Raw genomic sequence first — 26,975 nt, forward strand, 5'->3', positions numbered from 1 at the left:
CTTTTTTTTCGTGAAAGAAGTGGAAAATTCTATTCGAGCCAAATTTGAGGATAGTAAACCACAAACAGCATCTCAGAAAACTCCGAGAAGTGTTCCCTAGATTTAATACTTTAAGATAACTTCTTTTTTTTGTTTGTTTTGTTTTAAGAAGATGTTGGGGGTAGTTTATTAATTTATTTATTTTTGCTCTGTTGGGTCTTCATTCCTGTGCGAGGGCTATCTCTAGTTGTGGCAAGCGGGGGCCACTCTTCATCGCGGTGTGCAGGCTTCTCACTATCGCGGCCTCTCTTGTTGCGGAGCACAGGCTCCAGACGCACAGGCTCAGTAGTTGTGGCTCACGGGCCTAGTTGCTCCGTGGCATGTGGGATCCTCCCAGACCAGGGCTCGAACCCGTGTCCCCTGCATCAGCAGGCAGATTCTCAACCACTGTGCCACCAGGGAAGCCCCAAGATAACTTCTTTGCAGTTCAGTTGCTGGGTCAAAATCTCTCTCTGTATATTTGCATTTAAAAAAAAGATAATTCAGATGTTGACTGAGCTGGTGCCCTTGCCTTTGCCTTTGAGATCTTGGTATTACTTGATATTTTCAATCTTTATAACCTTTGTCAATCTGGTTGACAAAAGCTTTTTACTTTTTAAAAATTTCTATTTGTTTGATTACTAGTAAGGTTGAAATTTTGTTTTCATGTGACTATTGGCTATTTATGTTTCTTTTGAGAATATATATTTCTTAAGAATTGTCCAGCCATGTACATTGCCCACTTATCCTTTTAAAGGAAGATTATATCTTATAATTTATTACCAAGGTATTCCATATTCATTGTCAAATCATCTAAATCAGTGGAAAAAGTCACTCAAGATCTCATAATCCAGAGATAACCAATGTTAATAGTTTAAAAAAAGTTTTTATTTTATATTGGAGAATAGCAGATTTACAATATTGTATTAGTTTCAGGTGTACAGCAAAGTGATTCAGTTATACATATACCCAATGTAATAGTTTTGAGTTAGGACATTTTCTGTGTGTGTGTGTGTCTGCATATGTGGATGCATGTATCACAAATGTGGACTTGTTTGTTTTTGTTTCTTTTGCGGTACGCGGGCCTCTCACTGTTGTGGCCTCTCCCGTTGTGGAGCACAGGCTCCGGATGCGCAGGCTCAGCGGCCATGGCTCACGGGCCCAGCCGCTCCGCGGCATGTGGGATCTTCCCGGACCGGGGCACGAACCCGTGTCCCCTGCATCGGCAGGCGGACTCTCAACCACTGCGCCACCAGGGAAACCCCAAATGTGGACTTAAAAAAAAAAATCAATTTATTTATTTTTAGCTACGTGTGTCTTCCTTGCTGGGTGCGGGCTTTCTCTAGTTGTGGCAAGCAGGGGCTACTCTTTGTTGCGGTGCATGGGCTTCTCATTGCAGTGGCTTCTCTTGTTGTGGAGCATGGTCTCTAGGCGCACAGGCGTCAGTAGTTGTGGCACGTGGGCTTCAGTAGTTGTGGCTTGTGGGCTCTAGAGCGCAGGCTCAGTAGTTGTGGCGCACGGGCTTAGTTGCTCCACAACATGTGGGGTCTTCCTGGACCAGGGCTCGACAACGTGTCCCGGGCATTGGTAGGGGGATTCTTAATCACTGTGCCACCAGGGAAGCCCACAAATGTGGACTTTTATACAGATATTGGTTTTACATATATGATTTATGAAAATCTCAGTATGTCAATAAACACACAGCTACATCATTATTTGTAATGATCCACTACACAGATGTCCCATTTTTCTAATTCTTGACAATTCAAGTAGTAAATCTTTATTCCTGTGTCCAATTCTTTTCTTAGTGGAATCAGATTCAAATGATTTGAACAGGTATTTCCCTGGTGGCACAGTGGTTGGGAATTCACCTGCCAATGCAGGTGACACAGGTTCGATCCCTGGTCCGGGAAGATCCCACATGCCGCGGGGCAACTGGGCCCGTGTGCCACAACTACTGAGCCCACGTGCTGCAGCTACTGAAGCCCACGTGCCTAGAGCATGTGCTCCACAGCAGGAGAGGCCACTGCAATCAGAAGCCCACGCACTGCAATGAAGAGTAGCCCCGCTCACGGCAACTAGAGAAAGTCTGCATGCAGCAATAAAGACCCAATGCAGCCAAAAATAAAAAATATTTAAAAAATGATTTGAACATATTTATTAATATCAACTCTGATATATTATAATGGTTTCCCCAGTTATGTCTTTAAATTTTATAGTTTTATATTTTTAGTACTAAAATTCACATATTTTCATATTGAACCAGCCTTGCATTCCCAAGATAGACTCCACTTGGTTGTGGTGATTATTCTTTATATATATTGCTAGATTTGATTTGATAAATCTTCTGTTAAGGATTCTTCAGTCTAATTTCATCAGGTATATTGGTCTGAGTTTCTTTGAACTGTTTCTACCTAGTTTTGGTATCAGGGTAATGTTGGCCTCATAAAGTAAGTCGGGGTTGAGCTCCAGAAAAAAAAAATTACTGTAATTATTATCGTATTATTCATAAATAACTTTATGGGGTCACTTGCCCTAGCTCCTTCCTCTCCCCAGTCTGCCCAGTGTGTTCAGTTCCCCAGGACTCCCTTTTTCAATCCTCTGGCCAGAAACCTGCAGCTTTAGTTATTGAATTCTACCAGACACTTCTATGGCTGTATTCATGTCCAAGGCTAAGCAGTGAGTTTACTGCTGGAGGGGGAAAGATGGCAAAATTGTCAGTTTGATATACTTCAGTTCTGGTCTTCTCCAATATGCCTGCTACTAACTATGGTTCAGGGTCCTCAAATTGCTGTTCTATGCATTTTATCCAGTTTTTATAGTTGAATTCCGAGGAAGAGACGGGGAGGAGGGTGTTTACTTCATCTTATCAGTACCTGGAACTCATAAATTTGGTTTCAATTAATAATTTAGTTGTATCCCCCCTCCCACTTCACCATATACTAAGCCATCTCCTTTTTTATCTCTTTTGATATGCACTATTTCATAAAAAGGAAAAAATTAAGAACACATATAATTAAGAATTTTGCCATCTGAAATCTTTTCCCTGCTTCTCTTAATCCAACCAAAGAGCAGACAGGAAGACAGGCAGGCTGCTCCAATGTTACTGTGAGATTTTTAGGAGATAGGTTTTAGTGTCTGCTCTGAAATAAAGGATTCCTTTGAGGCTGTAGCTTGCTCCAATTTCAGGCCTCCTTCCTGACATTTCTCTTGAAACAGTCAATGAAGGAAGTGCATCAAGTGTTTCTTTACGACTGTCCTTTACATTAGGTGTGGGAGACATCACGTATCCTAGTATATAGGAGAGAAACACATGATTACAGAATCAAAGAATTTTGGAACTGACAGTAATTTTAGAGATGGTCTGCCCCTCAGTTTAACATATGTGGTTGCACATGCAGATTGGAAGAGTCCATTGGTAAAAAGTCCACGATCTGAAATATAATAAAACCAAATGCCCACAGGGCCAGCCTGGTAGACAAAATAGGGAACAGTAGAGGCTTTGGTAAACTGTCCAGAACAGGCTTTGTCTTAAATTTATCCTCTAGAGGGAGTAGCCATTACTCTCATCATAGGAACACATGCTCTATGTCATCAGATCTTCCAGTTTTTCAAGAGAAGTCAAATTGGGATTTTCATGTGAAATCTTTACTATTGGCTCAAAGTTTCTAACAGTCTTTGGGCCAAATGAGACAGCTACATCCTGGGTATAGTATATTAGATGTCATTTTTGACTCCTGGCTCAGGTAAAAGTTTTCCTCCTTTTTTCCTATCCTTACTTAAGCATTGACCTTTGAAAGAGCTATAGCTTTGTAGGTTCTTTAGAATTACAAGGAGAAAAAAAGGCTAATGGGCAGGTCTTTGGAGTGCACCAAAATTGGGATACTTAAGATCTATTTGTACATTACGTCTTAAGCATTAAAATTCTGCAGAAAGAGGTTTGACTAAAGCAAAAATTAACACTTTGTAAATCAACTATACTTCAATTAAAAAAAAATTTTTTTTAAAGGGACAAATCTATAGGAGGTACATAGCATAAAGGTTAAAAGTTCAGGATTCTAAGTCAACAGGACTCTCCAAGTACACAGCTTTCTGATGACCAGACACATTAAAGAAGAGATATTCAAATGATCTTTATTATAGCAACAGCAAAGTACTTAATCTCAAAACCCTGGTTTTCTCATGTGTAACGATACCTATCACCTAGTGATATCCCAAGGATGAAACCACATGTACCATTTTAGCACAGTGATGTGGAGCTGCTTGAAGTTCTTTTGAGGAGCAATGACATGATCAAATTGGTGCTTTAGGAAAAATATTCTGGGGGCTGTAGGTTGAATAGCGTAGAGACTGGAGGCAGAAAGAAAAAAGGCAAGACTGGAGTTTGGACTGAGAGAAAGGATTTGGAAATAAACGTAACAGAAGGAGTACCTGATGAAACTTGGAAGGTGGATGAGATTATCAATAGCATGTACATATAAGATGCCAATGATAGAACCATGGAAAGTGCTACAGCTGACCCTTGAACAACGTAAGGGGTCGGCAACAACTTCTCTGTAAGTAACCCCGTTCATTTTACTGTTGCAGTTAATATTTTTAAAAATGCCATTTCTTCAATTGTTCGGTTTTTTCCTATAGCTATTCATATTAGAAGGTACTTATAATCCTTTCTCTCTTCCATATCATCTTTTGTCCCTCCTGCTCTGTGGTTCCAACTACATGCCATAATTTTGAACAAATTCACTATCTTGGTCACTCTTTTTTGAATATCACATTAAAATTAATGCCCAGAACTGAACAACAGATTCCAGATATGGTGTGGCTAATGCCTAGTGTAGGAGGACTGTGTATCTCTCAATTTTGGATATCACTAAGACAAAGGATACAAGGATGTGCCTTCGCTGTTAAAAGGCTTGCAGGGCTTCCCTGGTGGCGCAGTGGTTGAGAGTCCGCCTGCCGATGCAGGGGACATGGGTTCGTGCCCCGGTCCGGGAAGATTGCACATGCCGCGGAGCGGCTGGGCCCGTGAGCCATGGCCGCTGAGCCTGCGTGTCCAGAGCCTGTGCTCCGCAACGGGAAAGGCCACAACAGTGAGAGGCCCGCGTACCGCAAAAAAAAAAAAGGCTTCCAGTGCTCACTAAAATTAGTTGTGATTGGTAATGCAGGTTTTAACTTCCTTCCAGCCCTCCACATTATGCATTAGCAAAAGGCAGGCCTTCTGTTTTTGTCTACAGTATAATGCATACTATATCACACTGAAGTACAACTTGCTCTTTTTAAACAGCTTATGGCAAAGCTCAAGGTAAATTACAACACTCTGGACTTCTTCCCATCAGGAACCTGTCGTACTGCATTATCCTGTATTTATTTAATATAGGGCCTATATTGATCCAAGCCCTAGTTATGTTCTCTGCCATTTTCCCTTTCTACTTGTGAACTCTCTTAACATTAACATATTTTATGAGTGATTAATTAGCTGGGATCAACTTAACTGCCTTTTCGTACTTTCATGCAACAGATTACTTACTTTAAAAAAAAATATTTCACATTAGGTTACTGATTAAACAGTCCTTTCCAAACTGAAGACCCTTTGTCTCTAGTACCAGTATCTTATTATATTAAAGTGAATAAGAGTAGCTCTGTATTTAACATGGAACCAGTTTAAGTACTGTTCAAAAATATTACTCAAAGTTTTAAGTTAGTTACAGAATTGTTTCCTCTTTGCAGATTTTATTTTACATCTACTATTATTACACTAAGCAAGATAAAGGAGGACTAATGGAACGTAGTGCCTGTGACTGCTGGGACGTGGGTGGTGTGGGGAGAGTAGTGTGAGTACACACGTTACGGAGCTGTGTGCTGCTCATGTGCTTTTTGGCCATTTGACTCTGCACTTGGGGTTGGTCTGTACTTATGTCATTGTAATGATTTCATGCCTGCCTGTGACATTTTTATCAAATGTGTGAATAAAGATTACTATGAAAATAAAAAAGATAAAGGAGGACTAAAATTAACTAGACTATAGCTTACTAAAATTACCTAAACAACTAATCAATAAAATTGCTTACGGAATAGGGATATTATGATTTGCTAAATACTGCAATAAACTTATTGCCATATTGCATAGCTGATCATAAAATACCTTTAATACTAAACTTAAAATATAATTCTGAACTGTAAAGCATGTTTATTAAAGCATGATCCATGTACAACTTGCATCAGAACCACCTATAATTGAAGAAAAAAATTGATTTGGGATGATCCTACAGTGCTTGTTAAAAATGCAGTTTCCCTATGTGTACTGATACAGAACAACCTCCAAGACTCCAAGATACATTAAATGAGAAAAGGCAAGGTTCAGAACAACGTACGCAGTATCCAGCCATTTGTATAAAGACAAAGGGGAGCACATGTTGATGCTGACATGTGCACAGACCACGTGTGGAAGGATATACAAATGGATAACACTGCCTCTGGAAAGGGGAACCACGTAATGGGAAAACAGGGGGAGGTAGAAGGTATTTTATGCTGTAAACCCCTTTACAATTTTTGACTTTTGTAACATGTTATGAACAATCCATTCAAACAACTAAGAGAAAGTCCATCTTAGAATGCACATTCTCAGGCTTATTCTGGCCCTCCTTAGAATTTCTGGAATTAGGGTTTAGGAATCTTAATTTCTAGAATGGTCCCCACATGACTCTCATGAACAAATTTGAGATCACTGCCATGAATATTATCTATGACACTAAAATTTGCCCTTTATTGGGAAAAAATTTTTAAGTTAGCTCTGCCAAATTCAGTACAAAAGATGGTGAATCCATTAAAGTAACTGTTTATAACTTAAATTCACAACATATACTGACAACATAATATGATGACCATGCAAAAGATTTGATGCTTTGTCAATAAGCAAAAAAAATGATTTAAAATACTGTTGACTTAAAATAATCAGAGATCCTTTCTTATGCTGTTTATGCAAGTTTCCTTTTCCTTTTTTTGGGTGAAGTAGAAAAGGATAGCTTTATTTCTTTGCCAGGCAAAGGGGGACACAGTGAGCTTCTGACCTTGAAGAAAACTACATTTCTCTGTTCAAATCTGCCCTTTGGAACTCAGGGAAGGTCATGGAGGCTGGAGTCTTGACTACAGAAAATGGGGGACAAAGGGGCCTCCATGCCCGGGAGCCCTATAGGGCCTCACTCAGTTTCACTCCACCCTTTTCATTGATACTCCTCAATCTTGAGGACAGATATTGGACAAGAAAGGGAACAATCATTTTGGATACAGATGAAGTTTTCATTTTTAATACTAGCTTATTTAAAGAAATAGAAGAAACAATAGTGGTGAAGACAAAAATCTAATTTGTAATGCATCATGTAATTGGGGGATGGTTGAATTAATTTGTTTTATCTGGATTATCATTACTGAAACATAAGCATGCACTATAACAAGGAGAGCTAGTTTGAGATGCAGAGAAAACTGATAATTAGTTGCCGAAACAACTGGTTCAAGAACGCATTAGCATGATAACCAATGCTTCTTTTGACCAAAGCAGAAGAGATACTAACAAATACTCAAGTCAGCTTTATTTCATATAAGATGGTTAATGTGAATCTAGCTACAGCTGTAAAAACCATTAAGCCATGCAAAAAATAAATAATACTGAAATAATTATCTTTGTAAAAAAAATTTAAGTGTCACCACTTGTATATCTGGATGAAGACACCTGAAACTAAATGCAAAAATTTGGAACTTAGGCTGAGAACATTTTTAGAACATAACTAATTGCAAGATGAAGGGAGCAGGCTGGCAAAGTGCTGAGCATAGACTTTGATACCTGACTTTCAATTTCAACTGTGTCACTAAATTGATGTACTAACTTTAATTAGCCACTCTGGGCTTTAGTTTCCTCACCTAAAAAATAAGAAATACAGCACCTTACTTATTCTTAATTTGTTATGATAGTTTTAAACAGGAAAACGTGTGAAAGACCTAGCATGGTGTCTGTCATTAGTGAGTGATAAATGTCAGTTCTTTTCTTCTCTCTTAAGTAAGAAAACTGTGAGAAACAAAATTCCAAATTTTTTTTACTGGGTGACTAAAATGAGACCCGGAAAGATTAAAAAAAAAAAGAAAAGAAAAGATGCTTGCTTGAGTTACAAAGATAGTATGTGACAAAATTTGGGAGAAAAAACAGAGTCTCCTGTTCTACTTCCCCAGCGGTTGTCTCCTACAGTCTCCTGGTCCTCTAAGAGCCTGGGGGAAGATTCTGACCCAAGAAAGAAATTGAACGAATATGGTATTGAATTACACAATTTTCTGGAAATTACGTGCCCAGGAAACATCATTTGTCAGAAATAACAAGATGTAAGTAGCCAATAAATTTGAATATGGTTTTACTGAAGCATACGTCATTTCAAAGCAGAAGTATTTATGTCAATTCTAACATATAATACAGTTAAGTCATTATATGAATTTAAGTTTTTATTTGTGTATTTCACTGTAGTGCTGTGACAAAATGACATTTGTGTACCAGAGCATACATATATCCACAGTAAGATGTAACTTTTCATTACACCACTGCTAGAATATTTAGCTTTTTGTAGGACACATAAGCAGGTAAGATGGCCACACCAAATAATTTTGTTTTTTTTCCCTTAGATAACCTTAATTTTTTAAAATCAGTAATACTCTATCAACCTCACTGTTAATAGAACTGTAAATTATCTGGGTGATGGGGTGTGGGGACAGGGGGGAGGGATAATTCAACTATTATTATACTGTAATAGTCGCTAGAGTAATCTCACACACACCAATAATGAACTGTCTTCATAATTAAGGGCTAGTTACTGTTGTTAGTTGCACAATGATACAGTTCCTTTTGAAAATATTGGTTAGCCCACTTATATATGAAAAATGCCCTTTCCACTTATGCAGAAGAAAAAAATATTCAGAAAGTTATTTTTGGCCTTGCTATGTCAAAAAGTCAACTGTACAAAGATCTACGTGTCAAACCTAAAATTATAATTTTAAAAGTATTAAAAACAAAAATGTCATGCATTTTTATTATCAATTATGCAGAGGCTTTAAAACTGTCGCAAGACCATATAGTATATATTAGCTTTTATACTGCTAATGCACAACTAACAGCAAACTTGATTAGATTAACAGAAATCTGTCTTAATTACACCTTTATATATCACACTAGAGAGACAAATGCCACAAGATCTGCAGAAACATTGAGTTCTGAGCACTTAAATGGCAGGATAACTTTTTTGTGTTGTAATCTATCACATAAAGAATAACAAAAGGAGGAAATTCTGCAGTCTCACGTTACAAAAAAACGTACTGCTGTAAAATATTAAGAGAGGGTAAAGGATATCTGTAACACAAAGTAACAACTAGTATCAAACAGCAAACAAAACCTCTAAATAAAAATATCAAAATACACATAGCAACTGAGCACAAATACTGCATTAAATATAGTAAAGATTTAATAGGACTAGTTAATAAAAGACACAAATATAAGGGGAGCTAGGGCAACCAGTAAATAAAACCAAAAATAATGGGAAAAAAAATCAGAACAATTGTTTTTCCCCTAGTTGGAGCACAATTTTGGGGGGGTGTCTTTCCATTCATATAATACCTAACACTGTACATTAAAAGATTTTAATATCATAGAAAAACTTGGTTCTTCCATGAAATTCTTTAAATTCTTGATAATTTTTTCAAAGTAGACATCATTATGAATGAAAAACAGCCAACAAATGGGCACCTGTTGCCTTTTAACACTGCAGATTTTACAGAAACTTTTTAAAAGTTATCATAATCCTTTTTGTCTTTTTTCCCCTCAGCTTCAAATCCATCAACTCCATCACTATCCCTTCTTCGCTTCCTGTTGTTGTGGATGTTAAAACGTTGGCTCATTTGGGGTAGTGGATCCATGCCCAGAACTTTGTGTATCTGGCGGAATGCAAGGAGTCTCAATGCAAACTACAACAACAAAAAGAGTCAGAATTTAGTTAATTTAAAAAACCAGTATTAATTCTTATTAGGTTTATAGCCCCAAATGACAATATAAAAAAGCATGTTTAATGAAAGAAACATCTTGAACGATATTAAATTTCACAAATGAAATACTCCATATGTTCTGATTTTCAGGCTTTAATGTGTACATGCTGTTTTGTTTTTTAAAGCGTAAGTTAAAAAAATAATTCTTAAAAAAAATTAGTATAATGTTCATTAAAAAAATCCTAAAACAATATACAGCAAAAGAAAAAGTGTCTCACTTATTGAATGAACATCTCTTTGGTTCATATTCACTCATCTTCCTACTTTTCCTGTGGATGCCCATGCACACAGGCTCAGGCATGGGGTACACGTGTGCACACACACACACACCTCCCCCCAGGTTTACAAAATGAGGATTATACTTCTACAACTTGTTACTTCATGAACTAAAAAAAAGATTTTTCACTACGTGGCTATGTATACATAGGAATATGTTAGGCATCAATGTCACAAGACCTATGTGTCACAAGATATTTGAGACATAATTCCCCAGTTTTCTGGGGGATATATACCCTTTAAACTAATATAAGGAAATTTTACAGTCATTTGATCAAATGGCAATTTTCACTACATAGTTAAACCTTCAATATAACTGTTTAGACTATTTCTTGAGATATAATTCACATATAAAATTTGTCCTCTTAAAGTGTACAATTCAGTGGGTTTTTTTTAGTATACTTACAAAGTTTTTCAACCATAACCACTCTCTAATTCCAGAACATTTTCATCACCACCTCTCACCCGTAAAAAAACCCCATGGCCCAACAGCAGTCATTCCTCAATTCCTCTACCCTGAGGCCCTCACAACCACTACTTTTCTATCTTGATAGATTTGTCTACTATGGACATTTCATATAAATAAAATCATATAATATGACTTTTTGTGTCTGGCTTCTTTTACTTACATTAAGGTTTTCAAGATTCATCTACATTATACTATGTATCAGCACTTCATTCCTTTTAATGGCTGAGTAATTTTCCACTGTATGAATATACCGCATTTGTTTATCCACCTATCCATCAACTGATATACACTTGGGATGTTTCCAGTTTTTGGCAATTATGCACAATGCTTCTACGAATATTTGTGCATAAATTAAAATTTTTTTTTATTTTTTGTGTATAACTTTTTAATGAACATATATTTGCAGTCCTTTGAATATACTTAGGAGTCAAACTGCTGAGTCATCTGGTAACTCTATGTTTAACTTATTGAGGAAGTGCCAAACTGTTTTCCACAGTGGCTGCTATTCAGACAATTTTTAATCCCTGTTTATCTTCTTCAGCTGAGATACAGTTATTGACTACAATCATCCAAGTGAGAATTTACTGTTCTAAAACTTTTTTCCAGATTAGATGATTCTAGTTCCTTAGAAGTCTCCTCATACATTGATTGGCTTTTCAAACCTTCAAAAGTCCCCAAATCACCTTGGTTGGAACTTGATACAGCATTCTGTGTAAGCCTGCAGTTCTGGATCTTTGGCAGTACTGGGTACTTCTCTATCTCATCTAAGTTATAAGGCTGTTAACTTTCTGAAGTGAAACTAGGAATATTTATCATAACAGAATACTGATTCTTTATTTAGAGATACTTACAAAAGGTCCTTCCCAAAGATAAACAGAATAATGTTTTCTTCTGTATTAAAAGAAAATATCCAAAGATATCTGGTGTATAATAATGAATAGTAATACACTTCTACCACAGACATATTGCTACTGATCATCAGCTTTTTCTAATACTAGGAGTTTCTAAATAGAAGAGTACTCCAGTAAGGAAAACTAAAATAGCATCTGGGGATGGAGTGCACACTGTAAGCTCTTGTTCTGCATGTGATTGATATATATTCCTAAATTCTAACAAGAAGAGAGATTTCTACTGTGTAACTGTAAATTATTTAGCAGCAAACAAAATTTGAGGATACTGAAATTATTCCCATAAAAAGTCACCTTGGAATTTTTAAACAATATCAAAGGAGACAAGGTTTACTTAATTCCTTTTTTGAGGGGGCAGATTAACCTTATTCTCCTCTTCGTATACTTCTGGACTCAAAAAAAGAAAGCAATAGCAATTTTAGACTGATTGAAATATTAACTTATTTAATCTTCCCAACAATCCTATTTGAGACAGACACTGCTCTTATCCCTTACAGATGAGCGGGCAGAGCTGCTATTCAAACTCAGGGAGTCTTGACTTCAGGGCCCACACTTTTAATTACCACATTCGCTGGCTTTTTCAGTGGCAGGAAAGGCTAAATCGTAACAAAAATTTCCATAAACCATACAACGTATCACTTCTGTACATACAGAGGACATAAATAGCTTCTCTACTGACCCTGATATACAACGTAATACCAAGATTTAGAGACACTGAAAATACTGCTGTATTTTTATATTTACATAATACTTAAAGAGACACGCACATAGTTAAAATAATAAACTTGAAGATTACATTGATGAAATCTAGTTTAAATTATATCCTCTCTAAGGGTTTACTTACAGTGATTTTTTCTAAAGGACAATTATAAAAAACCAAAACTTTAAGGGCAGTGATAGAACAAAGCTTTGGGATTGGGAACACACTGGTACCTGTGCACTGGATGTGATGTCTTCACGCTGCTGGTCAGTCATTGTTGCCAAGGTATCAAAGGGATCCTTCTCACAAGGATCCAGAAGTCCAGGACTACCTACAGCAATCACCGTAGGGAGAAAAAAGCATTACCATCATCCATTTGTAAAATAAAGAAGAGTTCTCATTCAACCATCAAACACAAAAACAAACATTAAAAATGAAGTAAAACTTACCTTTAAGAATAATCCCTGAAGAAATGCACTCAAACACTCTTCTCAGTGCATCTCCAGGACTCTGAGGACTAGAAGCACTACTGATTGCTTTCTCTACTAGTAACTCCATAGCCTAAAAACAAAAAAATAAAAATGTGCTTAACAGCTTACAGCCCAAAGGAATTATTCATTTTCAAATACCAGAATGACAAACTACCTGCAAAACTGTCAATAAAAAATTTAAAGATTGAAAAGGTTACATAGACCGAGTCACAAAATTAGAAAAAAATTACATATAGTATAAAAACACTCAAAATTAAATAATAAGTAATGAAAACAAAAATAATAAGACTATATAATTGACATCTTAAAAATATTTTATAATTTATGCTAAATGAAAAATAGATTAATAGGTTTTTTGTTATTTTTAGTTGTTATCCTTTCCTATTAAAATATGACAGTCCTTAAAATTCTTTCGATATTTAGGACTCACATACATATGTTCTTTAACACCTACATACTGATGATACTAAGTCGTTAGAGCAAGACGGTATTCTACTAAGAAGACTTTTGTTTTCTTTACGAACAATTATCTAATTTTCATTTACCATACAACTGTACTTCTATTATCCTTAAGGAAAACACAACTTATGCTTTCACTGTAAATTACATTTGAGAGACTCAAAATCTAAACCAATGAATAAAAGAAAGAAGTACAGATTTAGATCCAGAAAGTGTTTTGAAGGGTCTATTAGAAAAATCTGTTTCCACTTAGAGTTTAAAAATTGAGATATAATGTACCACTCAGTGGTTTTTAGTACATTTACAAAGTTGTTCAACCATAACCACTCTCTAATTCCAGAACATTTTCATCACCCCCCCAAAAAACTCCATACCTATTAGCAGTCATTCTCCATCCTCCCTTTCTTCCATCCCCTGGCAACCACTAAACCACTTTCTATTTCTATAGATTTGCCTCTTCTAGATACTTCATACAAAGAACCATATGTGACTTTTTGTATCTGGTTGGTTTCTTTCACTTAGCATAATGTTTAAGGTTTGTCCAAGTTGTAGCCTTTACTTAAATTATAAATAAAACCACCAATAACACTTCAAAGAAATTAAATAGATTGCAACTAGAATGAAATCCTTAAAATGATACTGAAACTGAAAATACCTTAGGGAGAATCCATTTTTAGCTATATACTTAAAAAACTCATAAATTTAATCAGAGGTAAAAACTACATCCACCTATTCACCCCGAGGCCATTACTAAGATCTCTGAAGTAAGAGTAATTCTTAAAAGGCTGGACATTTGGAGGCTTCAGTCCCAAACAAATTAGGAATAAACTGTAAGAGAGATGTGAATTAAAAGAGATAGTGCACATTAAGAGCTATAAAAAAATGATAGCTGGAAGCAAGAAGTTAAAAAAATCTGAGAATAATGAATGTTAATAATGATAAATGTAAATTACAACAAAAAAATTAAGATGCTTCAGTTTATTCAACTGAAGAATGCAGTAAGATGTTCAAGACAATTTTTAAGGATTTTCATTTTAAAATTTTAGTATTTTAAGGAATCAGCTTCACTTATCTAGACAACTCTATGAATGTAGAATAAACACCTTTCCTTTCCAGACAAGTCAAGTATTATTTCAAGATGTCCAAAAGACTGAAATCTTTGAAGATTAAAGGACTTTCAAGTGTCATTTATTTTGGATTTTTAAAAATTCTACTTTATTTAGTTTTTTGGCTTCGTCAGGTCTTAGTTGTGGCAGGCGGGGTCTGCGTTGAGGCACATGGGGTCTTTCGTCTGGTTGCAGGCTCTTCATTGTGGCGTGCGGGTTTTCCTCTAGTTGTGGAGCACAGGCTCCAGGGCAGGCGGCTCCAGAGTGCGTGGGCTCTGTAGTCTGCGGCACGCGGGCTCTCTCGTTGAGGTGCACGAGCTCAGTAGTTGTGGTGCTGGGCTTAGTTGCCCCGTGGCATATGGGACCTTAGTTCCCCAACCAGGGGTCAAACCTGCGTCCCCTGCATTGGAAGGTGGATTCTTTACCACAGGACCACCAGGGAAGTCCCCCAGATGTCATTTATTTTGAACCCCTCTGCGTAACCTAAGTGGCCAGTATGTAGAAAATACTCAATAGGACTTCCCTGGTGGCACAGCGGTTAAGAATCCGCCTGCCAATGCAGGGGACACGGGTTCGAGCCCTGGTCCGGGAAGATCTCACAGGCCACGGAGCAACTAAGCCCATGCGCCACAACTACTGAGTCTGTGCTCTAGAACCCGCGAGCCACAACTACTGAGCCCGCGTGTCACAACTACTGAAGCCCGCATGCCTAGAGCCTGTGCTCTGCAACAAGAGAAGCCAACGCAATGAGAAGCCTGTGCACAGCAACGAAGTAAGTAAATAAATAAATAAAACACTCAATAAATGTTTATGAAACAGAATACTTTTGGAAAGAAATATGAAAATAATCCTGCTAATAAAAGAAATCAAGGCTTATAATTAACAAGTTACTAAAATACAAAATTGATGTCCTAATATATGCAACTTTCCGAAAATAATTCTAATTTATACTAAGTACTTTTAGAGAATGTTAAGAGAAAAATAAGTATTAAATAATCAGCTATAATATAGCTATGTCAAGATATAAAATGTTACAAGTAATTCAAAGCTTTTTCAAAATCTGCTTACTGACTGACCTTAGAAGTGGGAATTTGTAATTTAAACTTATATATTAAGGTAGAAACTGACTAAAAACCAAGAAAGAAATGAATGATTTATGGAATACAGAAAGTCCATATATTTAATCACACAATAAAACTAAGTCAACTATCTGCCTTGACATCATTTGCTCTGAAGGAAGCAACTGAAAAATGTTAATTTTCTATAGAACATGGTTGTTCTCCAAGCAGAGGTCTACAGTTAAGAAAGCAACAAAAGTAGAACACAAGAGGTTTATATACTCTGAAATGTACGCATTCAAAAGTAAAAGGACAGAAAACTAGGGCACCTAACAGGCACCCGTGAGGGACCACAGACACCTAAGGGAATGGGAGGAACCCCCGGCAATTGGTTGCTTCAATTATATTTTTATTTTTCCTAATATGTTTTTTTATCTTTCTGATTTTGTTTTTTATTCTTTGTTATTGTATTGCTCCTTTCTTTCTTTCTTTCTTCCTCCCTCCCTCCCTCCCTTTCTTTCTTTCTTTTTTTTTTTTTTGGCGTGCTACACAGCTTGTGGGATCTTGGTTCTCAGGCTGGAGGTCAGGCCCGAGCTCCTGCAGTGGGACCTCCGAGTCCAAACCGCTGGACTAACAGAGAACCTCAGACCCCAGGGAATATTAATCCGAGTGAGGCCTCCCAGAGGTACTCATCTCAGCAGGAAGACCCCGCTCTATCCAACAGCCTGCAAACTCCAATGCTGGACACCTCAGGCCAAATAAATAGTAAGACAGGAATACAGCCCAACCCATCAAAAACAAAAAAAACCCAAAAAACGAAACGACAAAAAGATATGTTACAGATGAAGGAGCAAGGTAAAAACCTACAAGACCAAATAAATAAAGACGAAATAGGCAACCTATCTGAAAAAGAATTCAGAGTAATGACAGTAAAGATGACCCAAAATCTCGGAAAAAGAATGGAGAAAATACAAGAAACATTTAACAAGGATCTAGAAGAACTAAAGAGCAAACAAACAGTGATGAAAAACACAATAAATGAAGTTTAAAATACTCTAAAAGGAATAGCAGAATAACTGAGGCAGAAGAACGGATAAGTGAGCTGGAAGATAAAATGGTGGAAATAACTGTGAGGGAGCAGAATAAAGAAAAAAGAATGAAAGGAATTGAGGACATTCTCAGAGACCTCTGAGACAACATTAAACACACCAACATTTGAATTACAGGGGTCCCAAAGAAGAGAAAAAGAAAAGGTCTGCGAAAATATTTGAAGAGATTATAGTCAAAAACTTCCCTAACATGGGAAAGGAAATAGTCAATCAAGTCCAGGAAGGACAGAGTCTCCCATACAGGATAAGCCCAAAGAGAAACATGCCTAGACACATTAATCAAACTATCAAAAATTAAATACAAAGAAAAAATATTAAAAGCAGCAAGGGAGGGCTTCCCTGGTGGTGCAGTGGTTGAGAGTCCACCTGCCGATGCAGGGGACACGGGTTCGTGCCCCGGTCTGGGAAGATCCCACATGCTGTGGAGCGGCTGGGCCCGTGACCCATGGCCACTGAGCCTGCGCATACAGAGCCTGTGCTCCACAACAGGAGAGGCCACAACAGTGAGAGGCCCATGTACCACAAAAAAAAAAAAAAAAAAAAAAAAAAGAAATGAAAAAGGAGAGATCACAACTGACACTGCAGAAATACAAAAGATCGTTAAGACACTACTACAAGCAACTATATGCCAATAAAATGGACAACCTGAAAGAAATGGACAAATTCTTGGAAAAGTACAACCTTACAAGACTGATCCAGGAAGAATTAGAAAACATAAACCGGCTAATCACAGGTAATGAAATTGAAACTGTAATTAAAAATCTTCCAACAAACAAAAGTCCAGGACCAGATGGCTTCACAGGCAAACGCTATCAAACATTTATAGAAGAGTTAACACCTATCCTTCTCAAGCTCTTCCAAAAAATTACAGAGGGAGGATCACTCCCCAAACTCAGTCTACGAGGCCACCACCACCCTGATATCAAAACCAGATAAAGAGGTCACAAAAAAAGAAAATTATAGACCAAAATCACTGATGAACACAGACGTGAAAATCCTCAACAAATACTAGCAAACAGAATCCAGCAACACATTAGAAGGATCATACACCATGATCAAGTGGGATTTATCCCAGGGATGCAAGGAAACTTCAATATAGGGAAAACAATCAATGTGATACACCATATTAACAAAATAAGGAATAAAAACCATATGATCATCTCAACAGATTCAGAAAAAGCTTTTGACAAAATTCAACACCCATTTATGATGAAAACTCTCCAGAAAGTGGGCACAGAGGGAACCTACCTCAACATAATAAAGGCCATATACTACAAACCCACAGTAAACATTGTTATCAATGGTGAAAACCTGAAAGTATTTCCTCTAAGATCAGGAACAAGACAACGATGTCCACTCTCACCACTCTTATTCAATATAGTATTGGAAGTCCTAGCCACAGCAATCAGAGAAGAAAAAGAAATAAAAGGAATACAAACTGGAAAAGAAGAAGTAAAACTGTCAGTTTGCCGATGACATGACACTATACATAGAAAATCCTAAAGATGCCACTAGAAAACTACTAGAACTAATCAATGAATTTGGTAAGGTTGCAGGATACAAAAGTAATGCAGAGCAATCTCTTGAATTCTTATACACTAACAACGAAAGATCAGAAAGAGAAATTAAGGAAACAATCCCATTTACCATTGCAACAAAAAGAATAAAATACCTAGGTATAAACCTACTTAAGGAGGCAAAAGACCTGTACTCAGAAAACTATAAAACACTGATGAAAGAAATCAAAGATAACATGAATTGATGGAGAGATATTCCATGCTCCTGGACAGGAAGAATCTATATTGTGGAAATGACTATACTACCCAAAACAACCTACAGGTTCAATGTAATCCCTATCAAACTACCAATAGCATTTTTCACAGAACTAGAATAAGAAATTTTACAATTTGCATGGAAACACAAGAGAACCCGAAGAGTCAAAGCAATCTTGAGAAACAAAAATGGAGATGGAGGAATCAGGCTTCCCGACTTCAGACTATACTACAAAGCTACAGTAATCAAGACAGTGTGGTACTGACACAAAAACAGAAATCTAAATCAATGGAACAAGATAGAAAGCCCAGAGATAAACCCACGCACATATGGTCACCTTATCTTTGATAAAGGAGGCAAGAATGTACAGTGGAGAAAAGACAGCCTCTTCAATAAGTGGTGCTGGGAAAACTGGACAGGTACACGTAAAAGTATGAAATTAGAACACTCCCTAGCACCATACACAAAAATAAACTCAAAATGGATTAAAGACCTCAATATAAGTCCAGACACTATCAAACTCTTAGAGGAAAACATAGGCAGAACACTCTATGACATAAATCACAGCAAGATCCTTTTTGACTCACCTCCTAGAGAAATGGAAACAAAAACAAAAATAAACAAACGGGACCTAATGAAACTTAAAAGCTTTTGTACAGCAAAGGAAACCATAAACAAGATGAAAAGACAATCGTCAGAATGGGAGAAAACAGTTGCAAATGAAGCAACTGACAAAGGATTAATCTCCAAAATATATAAACAGCTCATGCAGCTCAATATCACAAAAACAAACAACCCAGTTCAAAAATGGGCAGAAGACCTAAACAGACATTTCTACAAAGACGACATACAGATGGCCAACAAATGCATGAAAAGATGCTCAACATCACTAATCATTAGAGAAATGCAAATCAAAAGTACAATGAGGTATCACCTAACACCAGTCAGAATGGCCATCATCAAAAAATCTACAAACAATAAATGCTGGAGAGGGTGTGGAGAAAAGGGAACCCTCTTGCACTGCTGGTGGGAATGTAAATTGATACAGTCACTATGGAGAACAGTATGCAGGTTCCTTAAAAAACTAAAAGTAGAACTACCATACAGCCCAGCAATCCCACTACTGGGCATATACCCTGAGAAAACCATAATTCAAAAAGAGTCATGTAGCACAATGTTCACTGCAGCTCTATTTACAATAGCCAGGACATGGAACCAACCTAAATGTCCATCAACAGATGACTGGATAAAGAATGTGGCACATATATACAATGGAATATTAGCCATAAAAAGAAACGAAACTGAGTTATTTGTAGTGAGGTGGATGGACCTCGAGTCTGTCATACAGAGTGAAGTAAGTCAGAAAGAGAAAAACAAATGCCGTATGCTAACACATATATATGGAATCTAAAAAAAATAGTTATGAAGAACCTAGGGGCAGGACAGGAATAAAGACGCAGATGTGGAGAATGCACTTGAGGACATGGGGAGGGGGAAGGGTAAGATGGTACGAAGTGAGAGAGTGGCATGGACTTATATACTACCAAATGTAAAAGAGACAGCTAGTGGGAAGCAGCCGCATAGCATAGGGAGATCAGCTCGGTACTCTGTGACCACCTAGAGGGGTGGGATAGGGAGGGTGGGAGGGAGACGCAAGAGGGAGGAGATACGGGGATACACGTAGATGTATAACTGATTCACTTTGTTATAAAGCAGAAACTAACACACCACTGTAAAGCAATTATACTCCAATAAAGATGTTAAAAACAACAACAACCTACATGCACCACAATGTTCACTGCAGCTCTATTTACAATAGCCAGGACATGGAAACAACCTAAATGTCCATCAACAGATGACTGGATAAAGAATGTGGCACATACATACAATGGAATATTACTCAGCCATAAAAAGAAAAGAAATTGAGTTACTTGTAGTGAGGTGGATGGACCTAGAATCTGTCATACAGAGTGAAGTAAGCCAGAAAGAGAAAAACAAACGCTGTATGCTAATGCATATATATGGAATTTTAAAAAGCAGTACTGATGAACCTAGTGGCAGGGCAGGAATAAAGACGCAGACGTAGAGAACGGACTTGAGGGCACAGGGTGGTGAAAGGGAAGCTGGGATGAAGTGAGAGAGTAGCCCTGACGTATATACACTACCAAATGTAAAATGGATGACTAGTGGGAAGCTGCTGCACGGAACAGGGAGATCAGCTTGGTGCTTTGTGATGACCTAGAGGGATGGGATAGGGAGGGTGGGAGGGAGGCTAAAGAGGGAGAGGATATGGGGATATACGTATACATATAGTTGATTCACATTATTGTACAGTAGAAACTAACACAACATTATAAAGCATTTATACTCCAAAAAAGATGTGGAAAAAAAGAAACAAGTAGAAGGACAACATCAAAGATGAACAGAATCAAATTAAGAAAATGATTATTTAGGTTGCAATGTGAAGCATCTTGGTGGCTGAAGTTATTTAAAGAAAAAAGGTCTCTTAAATATTACCTATTAAATGATGTGAAACCTAGGATTATAATATTTGCTTAAAAAAACATTCATGTGTATATATTTTTCTTTCCCATCTTTAATAGTAGTAAGAAGAACAATGCTTAGTAAGGGGCAGGCACCATGCTAAGCACTTTTAAATAAATGATGTCGTTTAATTTCTCATAACTAGATGCCACTATACCACAATTTTAAAGATTAAAAAAACAGAAAACCTTAAAGAGGTTAAAAGGTCATACAACTAGAAGCTTAAGGGGCTAGGATTTAAACCCAGGTCTTACTGACTCAAACCTGGTTTTTTGTTTTTTTTTTTTAAAGACAACTGTATTTCAATAAATATCCTTTACAATTGATCCAGACAGATAACATTACTAATTTCCTTGGATAGTAGTTTCTAGTTCTGATAGAGGTAAAGGGCTATGAAAAAAAAAATACTTTGGGAGATTATGGTAACACAGGTACTTTCATTTGGTGGTAGTGTATACCTGTAAAACCTTCTTTAAAAAAAAAAAAAAAAATCACACAGTTGACAAGTTCAAAACCACATACTAATGAACCCAGTAATGTCAGTACTAAAGATTTACAATAGGGCTCTTACACTTACTGAAAACACAAAAAATATTCAGTGAAGCTGTTTATCTGCAATGCACTGGAAACAATCTAAATATCAAACCCTAGGAAGTTTAGTCAACTAATTGTAATAGTAGTGAAGTTAGCCTCTTCATCATTATATAACTAACACTTACTGAGTGAGTGCTTATTAGATGCTAAACACTGTTCTAAGCCTTTACATACATTAACCAATTTTAATCATCATAATCACCTCTTGGTGGTAGATACAACTATTATTCCAATTTTACAGATAAAAATGTTTATGCTACTAAAATAGGATTTTATGAATACCATTACAAGCACTTGTCTGTATAAAAGCCATTTCTGTATTCCAGTGGACACAGGTGAAGGTTGATACATGCATGACAAACTTCTGACTCCTAAGTCCATGTGTAGGATGTTATATCTTTGCACATGCACAGCACTTTATTTCATACTCATACACATGTTGATGCACAGCACTTTATTTCATACTCAACAATTCTTAATAAAAACTGTCAAGCCTTTTTTTTTTTTAAATTTATTTATTTTTGGCCACATTGGGTGTTTGTTGCTGCACGTGGCCTTTCTCTAGTTGCGGCGAGCAGGGGCTACTCTTCATTGCAGCGCATGGGCTTCTCTTGTTGTTGAGCACAGGCTCTAGGCACGCGGGCTTCAGTAGTTGTGGCACACAGGTTTAGTTGCTCCGCGGCATGTGGGATCTTCCCGGAGCAGGGATTGAACCCATGTACCCTGCGATGGCAGGCGGATTCTTAACCAGTGAGCCACCAGGGAAGTCCTTTTTAAAAAAATTTTTCTATTTATTTGGCTATGCTGGGTCTTAGTTGAGGCATGCAGGATCTTTTAAGTTGTGGCATGTGGGCTCCTAGTTGCAGCATGTGGGATCTAGTTCCCTAAGCAGGGATCAAACCCGGGCCCCCTGCATTGGGAGCACAGAGTCTTAGCCCCTGGGCCACCAGGGAAGTCCCAGAACTGTCAAGTCTTCTTAAAAAAAGTTTACTAACAGCTTTTGGTGATTTGGGGATGTGTATTTACTCAAGTAGATGGTTTCTGTTATGGGGTAGCTAAGTGCTGAGTTATTATTTTTAAGCTAAAGTGAGTGAGATGATACAGTCCAAGTACAACTTGCTGATTCTCCTGCAAGCTAAAAGAATGTTAGTTATTTGCCCTGTTGTGTCAGTGTTCTATCACTTAAAACATCTTTTATTCAGACAAGTGCTTGTAATGGTATTTACCAAGTTGAAGACTCTTTGTGGAAGACAGGAAAGGAAGAGTAGAAAAATTCCAATTATCCACATCTAATTATATCTAATAATAAATAGACATCTAACATGTAGATAAAAGAAAAAAATAAATAATGTAAGATCTTCCAAAGGAGTAAGATCTTCCAAAGGAGTAAGATGCAGGGGAAAATTAATATCAAAGGTGGCTGTGAATTCTCAATACAAGTGTCCCAAAGAGGCTTCACATACCCAAAACCCTCTGTTGGTTCAGGGAAAGAGAAATTGTTCTTGAAAGGAAATGGTAAATAGGTTTAGGAAACAAACAGAGCAGATTCTGCATAAGCAAAGCCTCTAGGAAGCCATCCTGGGTTTGAAACCTGAAGCATAAAGGTGTGCCAATGGAATCCACCTCACAGACTATCACAGCACATTCAATCAGGACACAGGAGAGACAAAGCCCATGTCTGGGAATTCCCTGGTGGTCCAGTGGTTAGGACTCAGTGCGTTCACTGCTGGGGCCTGGGTTCAATCCCTGGTTCGGGAACTAAGATCCCGCAAGTCATGTAACATGGCCAAAAAAAAGCCCAAGGTTTACATGCAGCCAAACCCTACTCCTTTCCATAAGCAATCCTCAAAGCAGAGCTCATGGGGGAAGAAAAAGGAGAAGTATTTTAAAAGGTGTGGATACATTCAAAGACAGTTCTTGTTTGGTTGTCTCAGCATAAAAGGATGATTTTGTAATGGAACTGACAATGCTAAGCACTAACGAGATGAAAAAACTGAAACAAACCAGACGCAACATCTGTGCATTTGGGAGGAACACAGCATGAAAAATAGAGTTGAAAAATCTATTCTTGGGACTTCCCTGCTGGTGCGGTGGTTAAGAATCCGCCTGCCAATGCAGGGGACATGGGTGTGAGTCCTGGTCCAGAAAGATCCCACGTGCCAAGGAGCAACTAAGCCCGTGCGCCACAACTACTGAGCCCACGTGCCACAACTACTGAAGCCCTCATGCCTAGAGCCCATGCTCCACAACAAGAGAAGCCACCACAATGAGAAGCCCGTGCACTGTAACTAGAGAAAGAATATCCCCCGCCTGCCACAACTAGAGAAAGCCTGCGTGCAGCAACAAAGATCCAACCCAGCCATGTGGACTTCGAGCAACAATAGTATGTCACTGCTTGTAACAAGTAGTATCACTTGTTACAACAAATGTATCACTCTGGTGCAAATATTGAGGGGGAGGCTATCTATGTATAGTGGAGGAGGGTAGGTGAGAACTCTGTACTTTCTGCTCAGTTTTGCTGTGAACCAAAAAGTGTTTTAAAAAATATCTATTAAAATATAATCTATTCTGGAAGAATCTTAATTTAAGGAAATGAAGATATAACCTGCTAACATTCTGAGTAATCGAGAACTTGATAAATACAAAAAGCCAATAAAAGAGCTCAAAGTTGAGATGAAAAGGAAGACTGCAGAGCTAATTAAGCAAACTGAAATGCAAAATAACATTATTATGGAATAATGAATTATAAATAGCAAAGAAGATTAGGACACAGTTGGAAACTAAATTACTGCCAAAGAGACAATAATAGGGGACAAAAGAGGAAAGAGAACAAAGATTAAAACAATCACAAAGATAACAGATACGTAGGACAATGGCAATGCAATATAAGGATAATTGGTGCCCCTGAAAATAGAGAATCATATTAATAATTTGTCAAATCTGCAGGGCAAAAAGGACAAAGTTTCAATGAAATGCTGATTATTGAACAACAGATTCCAAGACATAATTTGGTTAAGTTACTAAAATTCAAGGATAAAGAATTTTTCAGCAGCCTGTAGAAAAAGTAAAGGCAAAAAAATTAGGCTGGACTTAGATTTAGTAATACTCAGTGCCGGAAGATAATGGAGCAACACCAATAAATGGAGGAGGAAAAATTGTGACCTAACAATATATTTCTCAATAAAGTAATGGTAACTGGCAAAGATTCTCAAACATGAAAGAAATTTTAAAAACTTAGAACACTTTTTGATAAAAACTATATGATGATATAATGCAGTCAATCAAGAAATAAAAAGAGGAAGCCCCAGTAAAAGATCTAACGGTTGGCATCAAACCATTCAGATACAGAAAATTAAACAAAGGGAATATGACTACAGAAGGTAAGTGTAGTTATTTTTAAACCTTCAAGGTTTAAAAAAGCATTAAGTGTAAACTTTCCTTGTTTTCTAAGTGGAATCAGCATACATTAAGACATAAATCAAGAAACAGGTTTTAATACATTCTTAAAGGAACGAATGAAAAAAAGAAAATATAACAAAAAACGCAAAAGAGGACGTGAGGAGTACGAAGAAGTGATAATTTTCTCAGCTTTTATAGATGAGAGGTTAACAAACATTACCTAAAATGGTTAAACAAATAGATGAAAATACCACAAAAAAACTGTAAACAGGGCAACAACTAATTGTATAAATAATCAGAGGGAAACCCATTCACACATAAAAAAGAACAAGAAAAGGGTAAGAATTATGGGAAAGGGCAGAAGAAAACAAAGGAAACAAACAGAATCATACCAGACAAATGTTAATATAAAAAGCTAGAGTTTAGGAGGCTGGGGGTACAGACAAAATAAGTGAAGGGGATTTAGAGGTACAAACTTCCAGCTTTAAGGTAAGTAAGTCAGAGGGGAGGTAAGTGCACATAGGGAATATGGTCAATAATACTGTAATAACTTTGGTAACAAATCATAACTGGTCATTATTTCAGTAATCATTTCATAATGTATAAAAATATCAAATCACTATGTTGTACACCTGAAACTAATATAATTTGTAAGTTAGTTGTAATTCTTTTTTTTAAAGCTAGAGTTTTTTTTTTTTGCGGTATGTGGGCCTCTAACTGTTGTGGCCTCTTCTGTTGCAGAGCACAGGCTCTGGACGCGCAGGCTCAACGGCCATGGCTCAAGGGCCCAGCCACTCCACGGCATGTGGGATCTTCCCGGACCGGGGCACGAACCTGTGTCGCCTGCATCGGCAGGCGGACTCTCAACCACTGCGCCACCAGGGAAGCCCAAAGCTAGAGTTTTGATATTAATAAATGGACAAGGTTTATTAACTAATAGCAGAAAGTATTAATTAAATGGCCTTTATAATGGCAAAAGGTTCAAATTCACAATTACGACATAGTTGTATTAAATGTCTATGTCCAAAATACTACTGCAACAAAACAATAAAGAACTGTAGAAAACACAACAAAATACCAGACTTTAATTTATCTTTGTCAGTCCATGGGCAGATAAAGTAGACAAAAAATATGAAGCAAAGGAGATAGAATGTATGAACAGAATTGATGAAGTTGAACTAAGGGATATATATTAAATGCTATACCTTGCTGAGAACACATTTTTTAAGTGCCCACACTTCACAAAAACTGTACATATGAGACCACAAAGAAAACTTTAAATTTCCAAAGTTGCAAATAGTAGAATATATTTATTGCATTATTTTTATATGCTATAAAAACTAGAAGTTATTTACAAAAGCAACTCTTCTTCAGTCATGTAGAATTAAAAAATTCCCTCAAAACTACTCCTGGCTTAAAGACAATATTAAAATGAATTTCGGACTGCATAGAAAAAAAAGAAAAAATATTATACACACACACACACGTATATATATATACACATGTATATATGGCCAAAACCTATGTCCAGCCTTAAACTACAGCTTTAAAACCTCTATAATTAAAGAGTGAGTGAATGAAACAAGTATCCAACTCATGAAGTTTGTAAAAGAACAAAAATAAACCCAAGGAAAATAGAAAATTAGAGATGAAGTAAAAAATTAATGAATTACTTAAGAAGGAAAATGGCAGATCTGGCAGCTAAATCCAAGGAGCTGGCTCTTTGAGGGGAGGAAAAAAATAATAAATTGGATAAACTACTGCCTAAAGTATATAATACTAGGAGAGATTTTTAAATGTCAAAATACTGACATTTTGGTGTGCTTTAACCTACTAAAATACTTGTGTATTTTATGTTATATGTACATGATTTCAAAGATCATCCAGCAGCTTTGTTTGCCCTCCCTGATTCTCCCATCATTACCCTGTCATGGCCTATCTTCCCTCAGTTCCTTTCACCTGTGCATCCTCTCTTCCACTCAGTTCTTAGATCTCTGCAC

The 26,975-nt window shown here is 37.1% G+C and overlaps 1 protein-coding gene across 3 annotated transcripts in view; it reads right to left on the bottom strand.

Moving 5' to 3' along the window:
- Positions 1 to 8,397: 8,397 nt before the first annotated feature.
- ZFR (zinc finger RNA binding protein) overlaps positions 8,398 to 26,975 on the bottom strand; it is a 75,363-nt gene continuing 56,785 nt past the window's right edge. For 2 of the 3 annotated variants that reach the window (XM_030843649.2, XM_070045131.1), the window contains 3 exons: positions 12,892 to 13,003; positions 12,676 to 12,773; positions 8,398 to 10,011 (listed from right to left, as the gene is read on the bottom strand). In XM_030843649.2, coding sequence (XP_030699509.1) covers positions 9,832 to 10,011; positions 12,676 to 12,773; positions 12,892 to 13,003 — 390 coding nt within the window. In that variant the 3' untranslated portion in view covers positions 8,398 to 9,831. Of the gene's footprint in view, positions 10,012 to 12,675; positions 12,774 to 12,891; positions 13,004 to 26,975 lie in introns of those variants that run through there. The other variant, XR_011377314.1, reaches the window with a different exon arrangement.

The sequence above is a fragment of the Globicephala melas genome, chromosome 3 (genome assembly GCF_963455315.2).
Source record: "Globicephala melas chromosome 3, mGloMel1.2, whole genome shotgun sequence".
Taxonomy (NCBI): Eukaryota; Metazoa; Chordata; class Mammalia; order Artiodactyla; family Delphinidae; genus Globicephala; species Globicephala melas.